General features: G+C 42.1%; 1 protein-coding gene across 7 annotated transcripts in view; it reads right to left on the minus strand.

Moving 5' to 3' along the window:
- Cep128 (centrosomal protein 128) overlaps positions 1–17057 on the minus strand; it is a 378006-nt gene that overhangs the window by 344136 nt on the left and 16813 nt on the right. For 6 of the 7 annotated variants that reach the window (XM_056985588.2, XM_056985587.2, XM_056985586.2 and 3 more), the window contains exons 4-5: positions 16098–16259; positions 13938–14024 (exon numbers count right to left, since the gene is read on the minus strand). In XM_056985588.2, the coding sequence (XP_056841568.1) occupies positions 13938–14024; positions 16098–16244 (234 nt within the window). In that variant the 5' untranslated portion in view covers positions 16245–16259. The remainder of the gene's footprint in view (positions 1–13937; positions 14025–16097; positions 16260–17057) is intronic. The other variant, XM_056985589.2, reaches the window with a different exon arrangement.

Consider the following 17057-nt stretch of genomic DNA (forward strand, 5'->3'; position numbering starts at 1 on the left):
AGAGGGTGCTCCTCCATCCACCCACCTCCACCTCACTCCCCTACCAGCATTTCCCGGGACATCAAGTCTCCACAGGATTAGGGACATCCTTTTCCACTTAGGCCAAACAAGGCCTCACTCAGTCCTCCGCTACACATGTGCCGAGGACCACAAACAGCCCGTGTATGCTCTACTGTTGTTCTTCCTACGGGGATGCTATCTTTTTCAGCTCCTTCAATCCATCCCCTAACGCTTTCATACAGGTCCCCATGCTTGGTCCAGTGGTTGGCTGTAAGGATCTGCATCGGTCTCAGTCAGCTGCTGATAGAGCCTCTCAGAGGACAGCCATGCTAGGATCCTGACTGCCAGCACAGCATGGCATCAGTATAGTGCCAGGGCTTGGTGCCTGCACATGGGATGGATTCCACATTGGGCCAGTCACTGGATGTCCTTTCCCCAAAGGAAAATTTTAATCAAAGTATGTATTAGAAAAAAAAGTAACCTATTAATGCAAGTTTCAATGCTATAATTTGATTTTATGTCTTTACCCTGTCTTTATCTTTAAAATGAACTTAATTAACCCACTGCTATGAAGCAGGACTATACTTTAATACCTATTAACTACCCAAACTCCTACTGCAGACAGTACTGCCTCCATGATTAACACTCAGCCTGAATATGGCCCACTTCTACATCAATGCGAGCATAGCCTGTTCTCTCACTAACGGTAGTGATCTAGGAGAAGCATGACAAAGCTAATCTGCTGTACAGTTCTTGAAATATTCCAACACTGTAAAGAAAAACATGTTTCAAATCTGCCCATTAATATTTGAATAAAACCTATGTCATCCTATGTGACTTAGATGTTCGCAGAGCTCCCGGGAAATTCCCAGGGACAAAAGCTTCGGAAGCCCAAGGCACAATGTACAACTACACATGGTCACTGACCAGAACATCTACAAAAGAGCCATGTGAGGAAACCTGTGGTGCTGGAAAAGGGGAAAGCCTGTGCCCCTACAGGTGACTTGGACTCTATTCCCCGCATAGCAGTGACAAGAGCTGTTTTCTAGGCCTCAGTCCTAGCTCACACTCCCTCCCAATTCCATTCTGTATGGGTTCCAACTTGCTCTCATTCCAGGCCTTGTGCCACCTAAGATATAATGACTTTATGATGCTGGGTCTATTTTCAGTAAGTGCAAGTGGTCTCCAAAATCTCAGTCCCTGGTGTGTGATCATATAATCTCCCAAATTTTCAATTTAAGGTCCTCATTTCCAGAAATATGAAGTTACAGCATAGAGAAATAGCTTAACCTAAGAGCACATGAGTTATTACAAAGAACACAAGTTCACCTCCCAGGACCCATCTTGGGCAGCTCACAACCAGGGTGAACTCCAGCTCCAGGAGATCTGACACACTCTTCTCCACTCTTTAGGCATGGACATACACACACATAAATAAAAATAAATCTTTAAAGTTACACCATTGGGAAACAGTGAGTAACCATGTCAGCTCAGTGGAGTCACTGAGTCCTAATGCTACATTCTGAAATGCACCCTGCTGTTTAAATGTCACTGAAAAGACCACAGGCAAGTGAAGGACCAGTCTGTGACCCAGTTTTCTTATCTTAAAAATGAAAATATAAACATTATTTCTTACAGCACTGTAAGAAGATAACATTTAAAACCTAAAGTAATAGGGAAATTCCTAAGAAGACTACAGAAAGTTAGACACTGCTCCTGTATTAAAACCAGAGACTTCACGATTCTCCACATGACCCATCAAGGCCTTCAGAGACAATAAGCAAAGAATTAAATGTAGGGCTGGATGCAGGAGTCAAAGGCAGCTTACTGCAGAGAAACCTGCACGGTCTTACTGCAGAGAAACCTGCACGGTCTTGCTTATTTGTGTGACCGATGATAGCCAAAGCATGCAGCCAACCCAGCACCCACCAACAGATGGTCAGGAAAATGTGATATACCGCATAAATGTGCATGTATGTATATAGACACATAAACGCATGCACTGGAATATAATTCAGCCATGAAGAAAAATGAAGCCATATCATTTCCAGGGAAATGCAGGTCATTGTGACAGCAAATTAAGTCAGACTCAGAAGGACTAAGTGGCATGAGAGGGAGCTCCTTGAGAACAGAAGAGCAGAATTAATGAAGAAGGCACAGTGGGGGATGGGCTGAGTATGACCAAAGTGCATCCATGAGTGACAACACCATGAAGGGACCCAACACTTCGTAAATTAATGCATGCTAATAAAAATTAAAGTGAAATAAATAATAAACTTAGGGTTGCAGATTATAGAGTTGAGGGCACAACAGTAAAATACGGAGTATTCTGAGACAGCGAGGCGAAAGGACCTAACAAGATCCCACTCGGGGCTGTAAAGACCACAGTGAATACCCATCGTAATTGCCTTGTTAGGTGAAAATCAGCTCAGGACAAAGCCACCACCGCAGATATTCATACTTGCAAGCTGTTCCCCTTACCCATCGATAAATTACAGTCGCAGAGCGAAGCCACCAACGAAGATTTAAACAGACAGCCTGCATATCCATTTACTACGGATTAGCATAGTCGTTTATAAAATCTAAGTTAATAATAAAAGCTCCTGTCTTTCCTAAGGCAAAAGAGTGGATTCTGAGTCTCTTTATATTTTAAAAGAAAAATGCTAATTCAAGTAGGCAATGGGTATTCATCATGGTGAAATGTTTTTAACAGTTGAGTTATCCCTAGCGAAAATATATGAGTCTATTATGTTGCATATACATAAGGCTGGTAAGATAGCTCAGAAGAAAAAGCACTTACTGCCAATCCTGATAACCCAAGTCAATCCCTAGAACCCCAACAGTAAAAGGAAATACCTGTTCCTGCATGTAGGGAGCCATATTGGATTTGGGCCTGGCCGCTTTGTAACTGTATAGCTCAAGGTGGCTACGTGACTCTGGGCTGTATGGCCACAGATGCTCACCCCTAAGGTGCTGCTGTAAGGTTATGAGTTTGTTGGACAAAAGCCTCTTCCAGGAAGATTCCGGGAGCAATCACAGGATGTTTCAGCCTGAGCAAACATTGGATGTCCCTGAGCAGAATACTGAGAAGGGTTCGACCCTTTCAAAGAACATGTCCCTGGAAGACTGCTGCCTCTTTGTTTAAGGAGGATATCTTGCAGTTTAGTGATTCACCTTATATCCTTGGGCACTTCCCAATACTCCCCCACCCTAAGCTTCAGTTCCTGCCTCAGAGCTTTAAATGCTGTACATTCCTCTCAATAAACGAGACCTTGACAACAGAACCTTGCTTGGTCTCCTTCTTTTCTACCCCCCCTTGACCCTCAGGTAGCACCTCTTCAGACCCCTGAATAACTAGACCTGCTGAACAGGTCACCTGCAAACTGTCTTTGATTTCAACACACATTTTAAGGCACATGTACACATGAGTACACACGTACATGCACACGTATTCATATACACACATGCACACAACGAATAAATAAAAGGTAATTCTTTTAAAGATTGCTTTACTTTTATTTTATGGGTACGACTGTCTTGGCTACAGGTATGTGCACCATATGCACGCCTGCTGCCCACAAAGGCCAGAAGGGGGCATCAGATCCCCTGCAACAGTAGTGATAGGTGGTTATGAGCTACCATGTGGATGCTGAGCACTGAACTTGGGTCCTCTGGAGAACAGCTGGTCCTCTTAACCACTGAGCCATCTCTCCAGCCCCAGTAAAATGTAAAGTGTAATTTACAAAAAAAAAAAAAAAAAAAAAAAATCCCTCAGTTGCTATGGTGCTTGCCATCCAAGCATCAGAACCAGAGTCCAATCCCCAGCACCCACATAAAAAGCAAGGGGTGGTGACTCCTAACTGCAATTTCATCCTGGAGAGATGAAGAGCGGTAATCCTGAGGCTCACTGGCCAGTGTGTCCCAGGTCCCAGGGAGAGACCTTGCCTCAAAATGACAGACACATCTTGAGGAACAACATTCAAGGATGACCTCTGGCTTGTGTGTGTGCGTGCACACATACAAAGTTACAACATCCACAAACATAACATGGTAATTTGGCTGTTTTAAAGGTGGACAACTTTGTCATGTGCTTTGAGGGCTTGAAGATTATAAATAAAAAGACCCCAATAAATGGAATTAAAAAAAAAAAAAGACAGGGCCAATGAAGATAGAGATAAGATATTTTGTGTTTGTTGTTGCTGTTGTTGTCCTGTTGACAAAAGGTTTAAAAGAAGAAAAGAGGGCCCGCAGCAGCTCTCTGCTCCCAGACCCGGTGAGAGAGAGACCCAACCGCCTGGTCAGGTGGGCACTCCTGAGGCTGCAGAGCAGAAGAGACCACCAACACTGCTCACCCCTGCCCACATCCCTGGCCCAAGAGGAAACTGTATAAGGCCTCTGGGCTCCCGTGGGGGAGGGCCCAGGAGCGGCAGGACCCCTGCCGGAGACACCGCCGGACCCTGAAGGAAACATAACGGATAAACAGTTCTCTGCACCCAAATCCCGTGGGAGGGAGAGCTAAACCTTCAGAGAGGCAGACAAGCCTGGGAAACCAGAAGAGACTGCTCCCTGCACACACATCTCGGACGCCAGAGGAAAAAGCCAAAGACCATCTGGAACCCTGGTGCACTGAAGCTCCCGGAAGGGGCGGCACAGGTCTTCCTGGTTGCTGCCGCTGCAGAGAGCCCCTGGACAGCACCCCACGAGCAAACCTGAGCCTCGGGACCACATGTAAGACCAAATTTTCTGCTGCAAGAAAGCTGCCTGGTGAGCTTGGGACACACGGAAGCAGAATTTCTCTAGAACCGGGCACGTTCTGTGTTTACCGGAAGTCCCACACCCGCGGATCCCGGCCCGCAGCAGCTCTCTGCTCCCAGACCCGGTGAGAGAGAGACCCAACCGCCTGGTCAGGTGGGCACTCCTGAGGCTGCAGAGCAGAAGAGACCACCAACACTGCTCACCCCTGCCCACATCCCTGGCCCAAGAGGAAACTGTATAAGGCCTCTGGGCTCCCGTGGGGGAGGGCCCAGGAGCGGCAGGACCCCTGCTGGAGACACCGCCGGACCCTGAAGGAAACAGACCGGATAAACAGTTCTCTGCACCCAAATCCCGTGGGAGGGAGAGCTAAACCTTCAGAGAGGCAGACAGGCCTGGGAAACCAGAAGAGACTGCTCCCTGCACACACATCTCGGACGCCAGAGGAAAAAGCCAAAGACCATCTGGAACCCTGGTGCACTGAAGCTCCCGGAAGGGGCGGCACAGGTCTTCCTGGTTGCTGCCACTGCAGAGAGCCCCTGGACAGCACCCCACGAGCAAACCTGAGCCTCGGGACCACAGGTAAGACCAAATTTTCTGCTGCAAGAAAGCTGCCTGGTGAACTCAAGACACAGGCCCACAGGAACAGCTGAAGACCTGTAGAGAGGAAAAACTACACGCCCGAAAGCAGAACACTCTGTCCCCATAACTGACTGAAAGAGAGGAAAACAGGTATACAGCACTCCTGACACACAGGCTTATAGGACAGTCTAGCCACTGTCAGAAATAGCAGAACAAAGTAACACTAGAGATAATCTGATGGCGAGAGGCAAGCGCAGGAACCCAAGCAACAGAAACCAAGACTACATGCCATCATCGGAGCCCAATTCTCCCACCAAAACAAACATGGAATATCCAAACACACCAGAAAAGCAAGATCTAGTTTCAAAATCATATTTGATCATGATGCTGGAGGACTTCAGGAAAGACCTGAACACACTTAGGGAAGCACAGGAAAACATTAATAAACAAGTAAAAGCCTACAGAGAGGAATCGCAAAAATCCCTGAAAGAATTCCAGGAAAACACAATCAAACAGTTGAAGGAATTAAAAATGGAAATAGAAGCAATCAAGAAAGAACACATGGAAACAACCCTGGATATAGAAAACCAAAAGAAGAGACAAGGAGCTGTAGATACAAGCTTCACCAACAGAATACAAGAGATGGAAGAGAGAATCTCAGGAGCAGAAGATTCCATAGAAATCATTGACTCAACTGTCAAAGATAATGTAAAGCGGAAAAAGCTACTGGTCCAAAACATACAGGAAATCCAGGACTCAATGAGAAGATCAAACCTAAGGATAATAGGTATAGAAGAGAGTGAAGACTCCCAGCTCAAAGGACCAGTAAATATCTTCAACAAAATCATAGAAGAAAACTTCCCTAACCTAAAAAAAGAGATACCCATAGACATACAGGAAGCCTACAGAACTCCAAATAGATTGGACCAGAAAAGAAACACCTCCCGTCACATAATTGTCAAAACACCAAACGCACAAAATAAAGAAAGAATATTAAAAGCAGTAAGGGAAAAAGGTCAAGTAACATATAAAGGGAGACCTATCAGAATCACACCAGACTTCTCGCCAGAAACTATGAAGGCCAGAAGATCCTGGACTGATGTTATACAGACCCTAAGAGAACACAAATGCCAGCCCAGATTACTGTATCCAGCAAAACTCTCAATTAACATTGATGGAGAAACCAAGATATTCCATGACAAAACCAAATTTACACAATATCTTTCTACAAATCCAGCACTACAAAGGATAATAAATGGTAAAGCCCAACATAAGGAGGCAAGCTATACCCTAGAAGAAGCAAGAAACTAATCGTCTTGGCAACAAAACAAAGAGAATGAAAGCACACAAACATAACCTCACATCAAATATGAATATAACGGGAAGCAATAATCACTATTCCTTAATATCTCTCAATATCAATGGCCTCAACTCCCCAATAAAAAGACATAGATTAACAAACTGGATACGCAACGAGGACCCTGCATTCTGCTGCCTACAGGAAACACACCTCAGAGACAAAGACAGACACTATCTCAGAGTGAAAGGCTGGAAAACAATTTTCCAAGCAAATGGTCAGAAGAAGCAAGCTGGAGTAGCCATTCTAATATCAAATAAAATCAATTTCCAACTAAAAGTCATCAAAAAAGATAAGGAAGGACACTTCATATTCATCAAAGGAAAAATCAACCAAGATGAACTCTCAATCCTAAATATCTATGCCCCAAATACAAGGGCACCTACATATGTAAAAGAAACCTTACTAAAGCTCAAAACACACATTGCACCTCACACAATAATAGTGGGAGATTTCAACACCCCACTCTCATCAATGGACAGATCATGGAAACAGAAATTAAACAGTGATGTAGACAGACTAAGAGAAGTCATGAGCCAAATGGACTTAACGGATATTTATAGAACATTCTATCCTAAAGCAAAAGGATATACCTTCTTCTCAGCTCCTCATGGTACTTTCTCCAAAATTGACCATATAATTGGTCAAAAAACGGGCCTCAACAGGTACAGAAAGATAGAAATAATCCCATGCGTGCTATCGGACCACCACGGCCTAAAACTGGTCTTCAATAACAATAAGGGAAGAATGCCCACATATACGTGGAAATTGAACAATGCTCTACTCAATGATAACCTGGTCAAGGAAGAAATAAAGAAAGAAATTAAAAACTTTTTAGAATTTAATGAAAATGAAGATACAACATACTCAAACTTATGGGACACAATGAAAGCTGTGCTAAGAGGAAAACTCATAGCCCTGAGTGCCTGCAGAAAGAAACAGGAAAGAGCATATGTCAGCAGCTTGACAGCACACCTAAAAGCTCTAGAACAAAAAGAAGCAAATACACCCAGGAGGAGTAGAAGGCAGGAAATAATCAAACTCAGAGCTGAAATCAACCAAATAGAAACAAAAAGGACCATAGAAAGAATCAACAGAACCAAAAGTTGGTTCTTTGAGAAAATCAACAAGATAGATAAACCCTTAGCCAGACTAACGAGAGGACACAGAGAGTGTGTCCAAATTAACAAAATCAGAAATGAAAAGGGAGACATAACTACAGATTTGGAGGAAATTCAAAAAATCATCAGATCTTACTATAAAAACCTATATTCAACAAAATTTGAAAATCTTCAGGAAATGGACAATTTCCTAGACAGATACCAGGTATCGAAGTTAAATCAGGAACAGATAAACCAGTTAAACAACCCCATAACTCCTAAGGAAATAGAAGCAGTCATTAAAGGTCTCCCAACCAAAAAGAGCCCAGGTCCAGACGGGTTTAGTGCAGAATTCTATCAAACCTTCATAGAAGACCTCATACCAATATTATCCAAACTATTCCACAAAATTGAAACAGATGGAGCCCTACCGAATTCCTTCTACGAAGCCACAATTACTCTTATACCTAAACCACACAAAGACACAACAAAGAAAGAGAACTTCAGACCAATTTCCCTTATGAATATCGACGCAAAAATACTCAATAAAATTCTGGCAAACCGAATTCAAGAGCACATCAAAACAATCATCCACCATGATCAAGTAGGCTTCATCCCAGGCATGCAGGGATGGTTTAATATACGGAAAACCATCAACGTGATCCATTATATAAACAAACTGAAAGAACAGAACCACATGATCATTTCATTAGATGCTGAGAAAGCATTTGACAAAATTCAACACCCCTTCATGATAAAAGTCCTGGAAAGAATAGGAATTCAAGGCCCATACCTAAACATAGTAAAAGCCATATACAGCAAACCAGTTGCTAACATTAAACTAAATGGAGAGAAACTTGAAGCAATCCCACTAAAATCAGGGACTAGACAAGGCTGCCCACTCTCTCCCTACTTATTCAATATAGTTCTTGAAGTTCTAGCCAGAGCAATCAGACAACAAAAGGAGATCAAAGGGATACAGATCGGAAAAGAAGAGGTCAAAATATCACTATTTGCAGATGACATGATAGTATATTTAAGTGATCCCAAAAGTTCCACCAGAGAACTACTAAAGCTGATAAACAACTTCAGCAAAGTGGCTGGGTATAAAATTAACTCAAATAAATCAGTTGCCTTCCTCTATACAAAAGAGAAACAAGCCGAGAAAGAAATTAGGGAAACGACACCCTTCATAATAGACCCAAATAATATAAAGTACCTCGGTGTGACTTTAACCAAGCAAGTAAAAGATCTGTACAATAAGAACTTCAAGACACTGAGGAAAGAAATTGAAGAAGACCTCAGAAGATGGAAAGATCTCCCATGCTCATGGATTGGCAGGATTAATATGGTAAAAATGGCCATTTTACCAAAAGCAATCTACAGATTCAATGCAATCCCCATCAAAATACCAATCCAATTCTTCAAAGAGTTAGACAGAACAATTTGCAAATTCATCTGGAATAACAAAAAACCCAGGATAGCTAAAGCTATCCTCAACAATAAAAGGACTTCAGGGGGAATCACTATCCCTGAACTCAAGCAGTATTACAGAGCAATAGTGATAAAAACTGCATGGTATTGGTACAGAGACAGACAGATAGACCAATGGAATAGAATTGAAGACCCAGAAATGAACCCACACACCTATGGTCACTTGATTTTTGACAAAGGAGCCAAAACCATCCAATGGAAAAAAGATAGTATTTTCAGCAAATGGTGCTGGTTCAACTGGAGGGCAACATGTAGAAGAATGCAGATCGATCCATCCTTATCACCCTGTACAAAGCTTAAGTCCAAGTGGATCAAGGACCTCCACATCAAACCAGACACACTCAAACTAATAGAAGAAAAACTAGGGAAGCATCTGGAACACATGGGCACTGGAAAAAATTTCCTGAACAAAACACCAATGGCTTATGCTCTAAGATCAAGAATCGACAAATGGGATCTCATAAAACTGCAAAGCTTCTGTAAGGCAAAGGACACTGTGGTTAGGACAAAACGGCAACCAACAGATTGGGAAAAGATCTTTACCAATCCTACAACAGATAGAGGCCTTATTTCCAAAATATACAAAGAACTCAAGAAGTTAGACCGCAGGGAAACAAATAACCCTATTAAAAAATGGGGTTCAGAGCTAAACAAAGAATTCACAGCTGAGGAATGCCGAATGGCTGAGAAACACCTAAAGAAATGTTCAACATCTTTAGTCATAAGGGAAATGCAAATCAAAACAACCCTGAGATTTCACCTCACACCAGTGCGATTGGCTAAGATCAAAAACTCAGGTGACAGCAGATGCTGGCGAGGATGTGGAGAAAGAGGAACACTCCTCCATTGTTGGTGGGATTGCAGACTGGTAAAACCATTCTGGAAATCAGTCTGGAGGTTCCTCAGAAAATTGGACATTGAACTGCCTGATGATCCAGCTATACCTCTCTTGGGCATATACCCAAAAGATGCCTCAACATATAAAAGAGACACGTGCTCCACTATGTTCATCGCAGCCTTATTTATAATAGCCAGAAGCTGGAAAGAACCCAGATGCCCTTCAACAGAGGAATGGATACAGAAAATGTGGTACATCTACACAATGGAATATTACTCAGCTATCAAAAACAACGAGTTTATGAAATTCGTAGGCAAATGGTTGGAACTGGAAAATATCATCCTGAGTGAGCTAACCCAATCACAGAAAGACATACATGGTATGCACTCATTGATAAGTGGCTATTAGCCCAAATGCTTGAATTACCCTAGATCCCTAGAACAAACGAAACTCAAGACGGATGATCAAAATGTGAATGCTTCACTCCTTCTTTAAATGAGGAAAAAGAATACCCTTGGCAGGGAAGGGAGAGGCAAAGATTAAAACAGAGACTGAAGGAACACCCATTCAGAGCCTGCCCCACATGTGGCCCATACATATACAGCCACCCAATTAGACAAGATGGATGAAGCAAAGAAGTGCAGACCGACAGGAGCCAGATGTAGATCGCTCCTGAGAGACACAGCCAGAATACAGCAAATATAGAGGCGAATGCCAGCAGCAAACCACTGAACTGAGAATAGGTCCCCTATTGAAGGAATCAGAGAAAGAACTGGAAGAGCTTGAAGGGGCTCGAGACCCCAAAAGTACAACAATGCCAAGCAACCAGAGCTTCCAGGGACTAAGCCACTACCTAAAGACTATACATGGACTGACCCTGGACTCTGACCCCATAGGTAGCAATGAATATCCTAGTAAGAGCACCAGTGGAAGGGGAAGCCCTGGGTCCTGCTAAGACTGAACCCACAGTGAACTAGTCTATGGGGGGAGGGCGGCAATGGGGGGAGGGTTGGGAGGGGAACACCCATAAGGAAGGGGAGGGGGGAGGGGATGTTTGCCCGGAAACCGGGAAAGGGAATAACACTCGAAATGTATATAAGAAATACTCAAGTTAATAAAAAAAAAAAAAATATAAACCAAAAAAAAAAAAAAAAAAAAAAAAAGAAATACTCAAGTTAATAAAAAAAAATAAAAAAAAAATAGCACCTTCAAAAAAAAAAAAAAAAAAAAAAAAAAAAAAGAAGAAAAGAAAAAAAATCACAGCGGTCCTGACTAGCTACAGCAATTAGTCCCATGATCCATGGACATGTCAGAATGAGAAGCCACTAACCACCAAGCGTCAGAACAGAACAAGAGCTTAAGGAAGCCAGAGAGGGAAAACTGGACCAGGCTAAGGAACAAGCATAGGCAAAAGACGCTGCTCTTCTGGGTCTTTGTTGTACGAGTGGCTGGAAAGAAAGAAACCCTGTTGGGCTGAAGAGTCATTCACAGAATTCGGTGGCTAACTCTAGCTGCTACCATGTTTTCTGCTTCCTGTTTTCTGTTTCCAGCAAATAATTATGTTCCAATTTTTCACAAATAAATTAAAAAGGAGGAAGATCTATTATTCATAAAGTAACCTAAAACAGTTTATGTACTATCTACACACATAAAGTCTAGGTTGGGTCTTTCAAACACATCATAAGTCATAAAAACCCTGTAGGTGCAGAAGTGCCCACACTTATTTTCTAAGGGAAAAGTACAGAGAAGCCCTGTTTCCTTCTGCTCAATTAGTTTCCAATTACAAGCAAATAATAACAACTACAGTTCTGCTTTGCAAGAGGAAAGCAGGTCGTCAATCACAGCTTAGGACATATGTGACAATTGGTATAGCACAAAGATACATAAACCATTGCTATACAAATGTAAATCCTTCCTGCTACAATGTGAACGCTACTCCTTCCTTCATAAAGAAGGAAGACACTTAAGTGTGTTCCCAAAGGTGAGAGTGCAAATTCACAAGGAGCTAGTGGGTTAGGGTTAGGCTCCACAGGCTAGCTAGCTGTATTATTTCTTTCACTAAGCTGCAGTACAGCATAGCATAAAACCTAAACACCCATTTTACCTTACATGCCAATTCCCTCAAAAAGCATAGAGAATCTAGCAAAACATTAATAAAACTAATAAATTTACTCATTAGTTCTGACCTTCTTTCATGGCATCTGAACCAAACATAAATTATCATACCTTTGAAATGGCAATTTTGAAATATCTAGCAAACATTTAAGAAATCATACTCATTAACCCACTACTTTTATTTCTGTAATTCCCACAATCACACAAATACATATACACACCACACCATACCACATACACACACACGCACACACCCGCACACACACAGGTAGAGATCGAGATAGATAATACAGTAACGGTCACTATTATATTGTTCATATTAAAGGGAAAACATCCAAACTATAGAATATTATACAACTATACAAAAGGAGGTTATAGTAGTTTTATTTCTGATGCTATATTAAGATATCTTGACCCATATATATATATATATATATATATATATATATATATATATATATATATATCCAAAAAGGGTCTATTTTAGCTAACAATTCCAGGTTATAAGCTGGTGGCTCTCAACCTTCCTAATAATGTGACCCTATAATAGAGTTCCTCATGTTGTGGTAGCCTCTAACCATAAAATTATTTTCATTGCAACTTCATAACTATAGTTTTGCTCCTGTGTGAATCATTATGTAAATATCTTTGTTTTCTGAAGGTCTTAGGTGACCGCTATCAAAGGAGCATTCAACATCCCAGGCGGTTAAGACCCACAGGTTGGGAAGCAGTGTTAGAGGCCATTATGATATGGAAATAAAGGCAGCAGGAGTTTGAAGCAGCCGGTCACATGACGATTACAGTCAAGAGCAGAGAAATATCTGGGTGCAAATTCATTTGCTGCTCGTACTCGGTGGGGTTTCCCTCTCTTCAATAGCCCAGGAAGCCAAGTCCATGAAGTGGTGATGCCCGCAGTGGGCTGGATCTTTCCACATCAATTAAGACAATCCCTCACAGGTGAACCTAGAGTCCAAACTGATCTAGTCAGCCCCACACTGAGATTCTCCTCCTAGGTTGTATCAGGCTGACAATTAAGTAAAGCAGTCTACACAAAGTAGTGTGGACAGCAAAGAACAGAAAACATGCAGATGTTATGCTGTTCCACTTGTTAAAACAACGAGGTATATGCACATAGAAGGACGCAAAGTATTTGGAATGGCACACAAGTAATGATCAAAAGTGCTACCTCTGTGGAGTACAACCTGAAAGTTTTACTTTTTAAAAACGGTAGACATAGGATTGGAGAGGCGGATCTGCAGCTAAGAGAACCTGATGCACTTCCAGAGGACCTAAGTTCAGTTCCCAGCACCCACACGGCAGCTCGCAACTGTCTGCAAGTCCAGCTCCAAGAGATCTGACACCCTCATGTCAACGCACATAAAATAAAGTTAAATAAATGCTTTAAACTGCCTTACAGTTTTCAGTTTAAACTTAGTAAAAGAACTCAGATTTCCCACTTGGATTCAGCTTGACTTCTTTGGAAGAGCAGACAGTGCTCTTAACCACTGAAACAGATCTCCAACCCCATTATGGCAATTTAAAATGTATACTTACCATCGCTATCTACTAATCTCACTATACTCCCACTCCCCTAAGTACGCACCTTCTTATTGTTACCTACGTATCCTACACGCCCACTCCCCTAAACACACATTTGCACATGGCGAGCAAACAATGCAAGCAGCTGAAACCTTCCCACCTGCCCAACAGCGCCCGCCTGTCCAAGGCTGTATTCTCGATATCGCCCAAGCATCTGATCCATTTGTCGCAGATTCCGAGTGGTGTCCTTGGGAAAGAAAGCACTCGATCAATCATCCCAAACACTGTTTTTCCAATCAGTTTTAGTATTGTCAAAGAACTAAGTCAACTTTGTAAAAGGTACAATTTCTGCCAGGTAACTCAGATTATCAACAAGGTCCTACATACCAAATCTCTACAACACGGCCAGAGAAGCCCAGATCCACCTGCAGTTTATTTATTAAAATCTGAAGCATGTCATTTACAAGTCTTTATCCAAAGTTCCATATGTTCAGAAAGAAACCACAAACTCAGGCTGGAGAGATGGCTCAGAGGTTAAGAGCACTGACTGCTCTTCCAGAGGTCCTGAGTTCAAATCCCAGCAACCACATGGTGGCTCACAACCATCTGTAATGGGATCTGATGCCCTCTTCTGGTGTGTCTGAAGACAGCTACAGTATACTTACATAGAATAAATAAATCTTTTTTAAAAAAGAAAGAAAGAAAGAAAAGAAACCACAAATTCAAAAGAATTCTCTTCAAAAATCTGTGCACACTTTCCTTACAACAAAGCAACCTTGAACATTAAGAGTTAGCAGAATGGGTTATGTGCATAGCAAGGTAGAGGCCAGGATGGGCTGCGCAGTAAGAACACAGTATGCATGTAAGAAAACAGTATAGGAAAAGGAAGGGAGGGAGAAAAGAAGAGAGGGAGGGAAGGAGGACAAAAAGAGCAGGAAGAAACCCCTGAAAAAGCAAATGTCCCCAAATATGTAAAGAAAATGAGTTGTTAGGTCTCTTGTACTCCAGTGACTTCCTCACTATAGAACTCGATTAAGAGACAAGAAAATGTGCGCTCTAAATCTTTTAATGAACAATAGACTTATTTCTAATCAAAACAGAAAGTTTCAACCTAAATATGATTGGTTTTATATAAGAGATTAATAGAGTGGCTTCTTTTAAATATGCCTACTTGCTAATATGTCTCTTTGGCAAGAAGGATCCAAATTCTAAAATTCCGTTATTACATAACTTAAATACACTTACAGAAAAGAGGTGCTTGTTAATGTTATATAAAATTATTATTTCTCCAACAATCACTCTCTTCCCATCTAGCATACTAACCCAAAGCAATTCGAAGCCAAATTCCCTGTTTATATGGGTAAGGCAAAAGCAAGGGATTCATCAGTTGGAAATAATTTTGTTTCTGGGTTTGTTTCCCATGTGACCATGCTACCCATCCAATGCACTTTCCAAGCTCTTTACATGGAAAAGATCGCACTGCCCGACTCAAACTTCCAAAGGCTGTCAGAAATTATCCTAGACACCAAAATGGCATCTCTATATATGTTAGCCATCCACCGATAACCTGCTTCCCCCAACCCCTCCAAGGGGCACGAGAGCACAGGAGGCTAAGCAGTAGTACTGGACTACTTCACTCCCACAATACTTTACTTGCAAATGCACTTTTATCCTATCACAAGCTATCGCAACAACCTATCAGCTACTTCAGGTATCATCACCAGAGATAATGGCCACTAGAGACCAATGGTCTCTAGAACTATACCTATGTAACTCATATGTCAAAAGGAATTCTATAGTAGACTTTCTCCTGGATTACTGAGAGCACAAGATGAAACCCCAAGTGTCCTTGAAAGAGAAAGGATGGCTGCCAATGCGGCTCTGATAAAGCACTTGCTGAGCAATGTGCAAGGCCTGAGGAGATCCCAGAATATCAGAAAAATAATCAGCAATGAGGGGGGGATGGGGGGAAGGGAGAGAGAGAGAGAGAGAGAGAGAGAGAGAGAGAGAGAGGAGAAAGGAAAAGAAAGGCAGAAAGGAGGACACAACCAAACGAAGGGACTCAATCACTATGATGGCTCGCTTTGAAAATGAAGGAAGAGCCCAGACAAGGTACGTGAGCAGCTACAAAAGGCAAGGAACAGAATTTTCTCTTTCTCCTGACCTGCAGAGCTGGGAAATAATAAACTTGGTTGTTTTAAGGCTTTAGCCTGAGGGTCATTTATTACAGTATAAAAAAACAATATACTGACTGCAACCATTACTTGGCTCAAACTATTAAAAAAAAAAATCTATCAAATGCAACCACTATCAAACTAACCTGTAAAGTACTGGTTATGGTGTTGACCTTTGCGGTGACATCTACTGTAGAACGACTTCCAATTCCCCTTTGAACTGACCTGGCTGCCCATCGACTCAATCTGTCACGATAGCGGAAGTGGTCGGAATCACTGGATGATTCTGCCATTGATGTATACAAATCCTTCAAAATAAATCCAAGTCAGGGTCAAATAAAAACACACAGGTAGGGAACGCACTCCTGACCTTGTATTTTTAAGTATTTGTTACAACAGTCTTTCAGCAAATAGACACACAAGAAGACACAGCAGATTACTTCCCATGTAATTCTGTTTCCCTGGCTCGCTCTGCTCTGAGAAAACTGCTCCCAGACGGTTGCTGGGGTTTATCGATCCCAAGTACCGAGCCCTAAGATGAGTGCTCTGCTGCCACCATTAAAAGTACTTCCACATGCAATGTGTCACAACACTGTCAACGACTCATGTTCACGGACAAAACAAAAACATTCTCTGAAGACCTACACTTTGGGAGTCTAGGGGTGACTCGGTTTTGACTTCCAGCATCGATGTAAATGCTGGGATTGGGGTGAGAGGGGATCCCTAGAGCAAGATAACTAGCTAACCTAGCCAGATCGGCAAGCTCTGGTTAAAGAGACCACGCCTCAGTATACAAGGTGGAGAACAAAAGAGGAAGGCAAGGGACCATGAGACATCAACCTCTGACCTCTGTGTGCACAGACACAAAGGAGCACACACATGCTCACATGAACTCACACACATGTGAACATGTATATACCACATGCACATGAAAAAAGACTCCAGTCCTTAATATTAGTCCAATATCTATTCTAAGCTATAAAAATATATCTCTAAACATAAAAATATGACAGATACCTGCAGGAACCATAATAAAATTCCAGTGTGTGGCAGAATGAAAACTCTCCTACAGCCCAATTTAAAATTGCAGAATTAAACAAATGCTT

This window comes from Rattus norvegicus, chromosome 6, assembly GCF_036323735.1.
Source record: "Rattus norvegicus strain BN/NHsdMcwi chromosome 6, GRCr8, whole genome shotgun sequence".
Taxonomy (NCBI): Eukaryota; Metazoa; Chordata; class Mammalia; order Rodentia; family Muridae; genus Rattus; species Rattus norvegicus.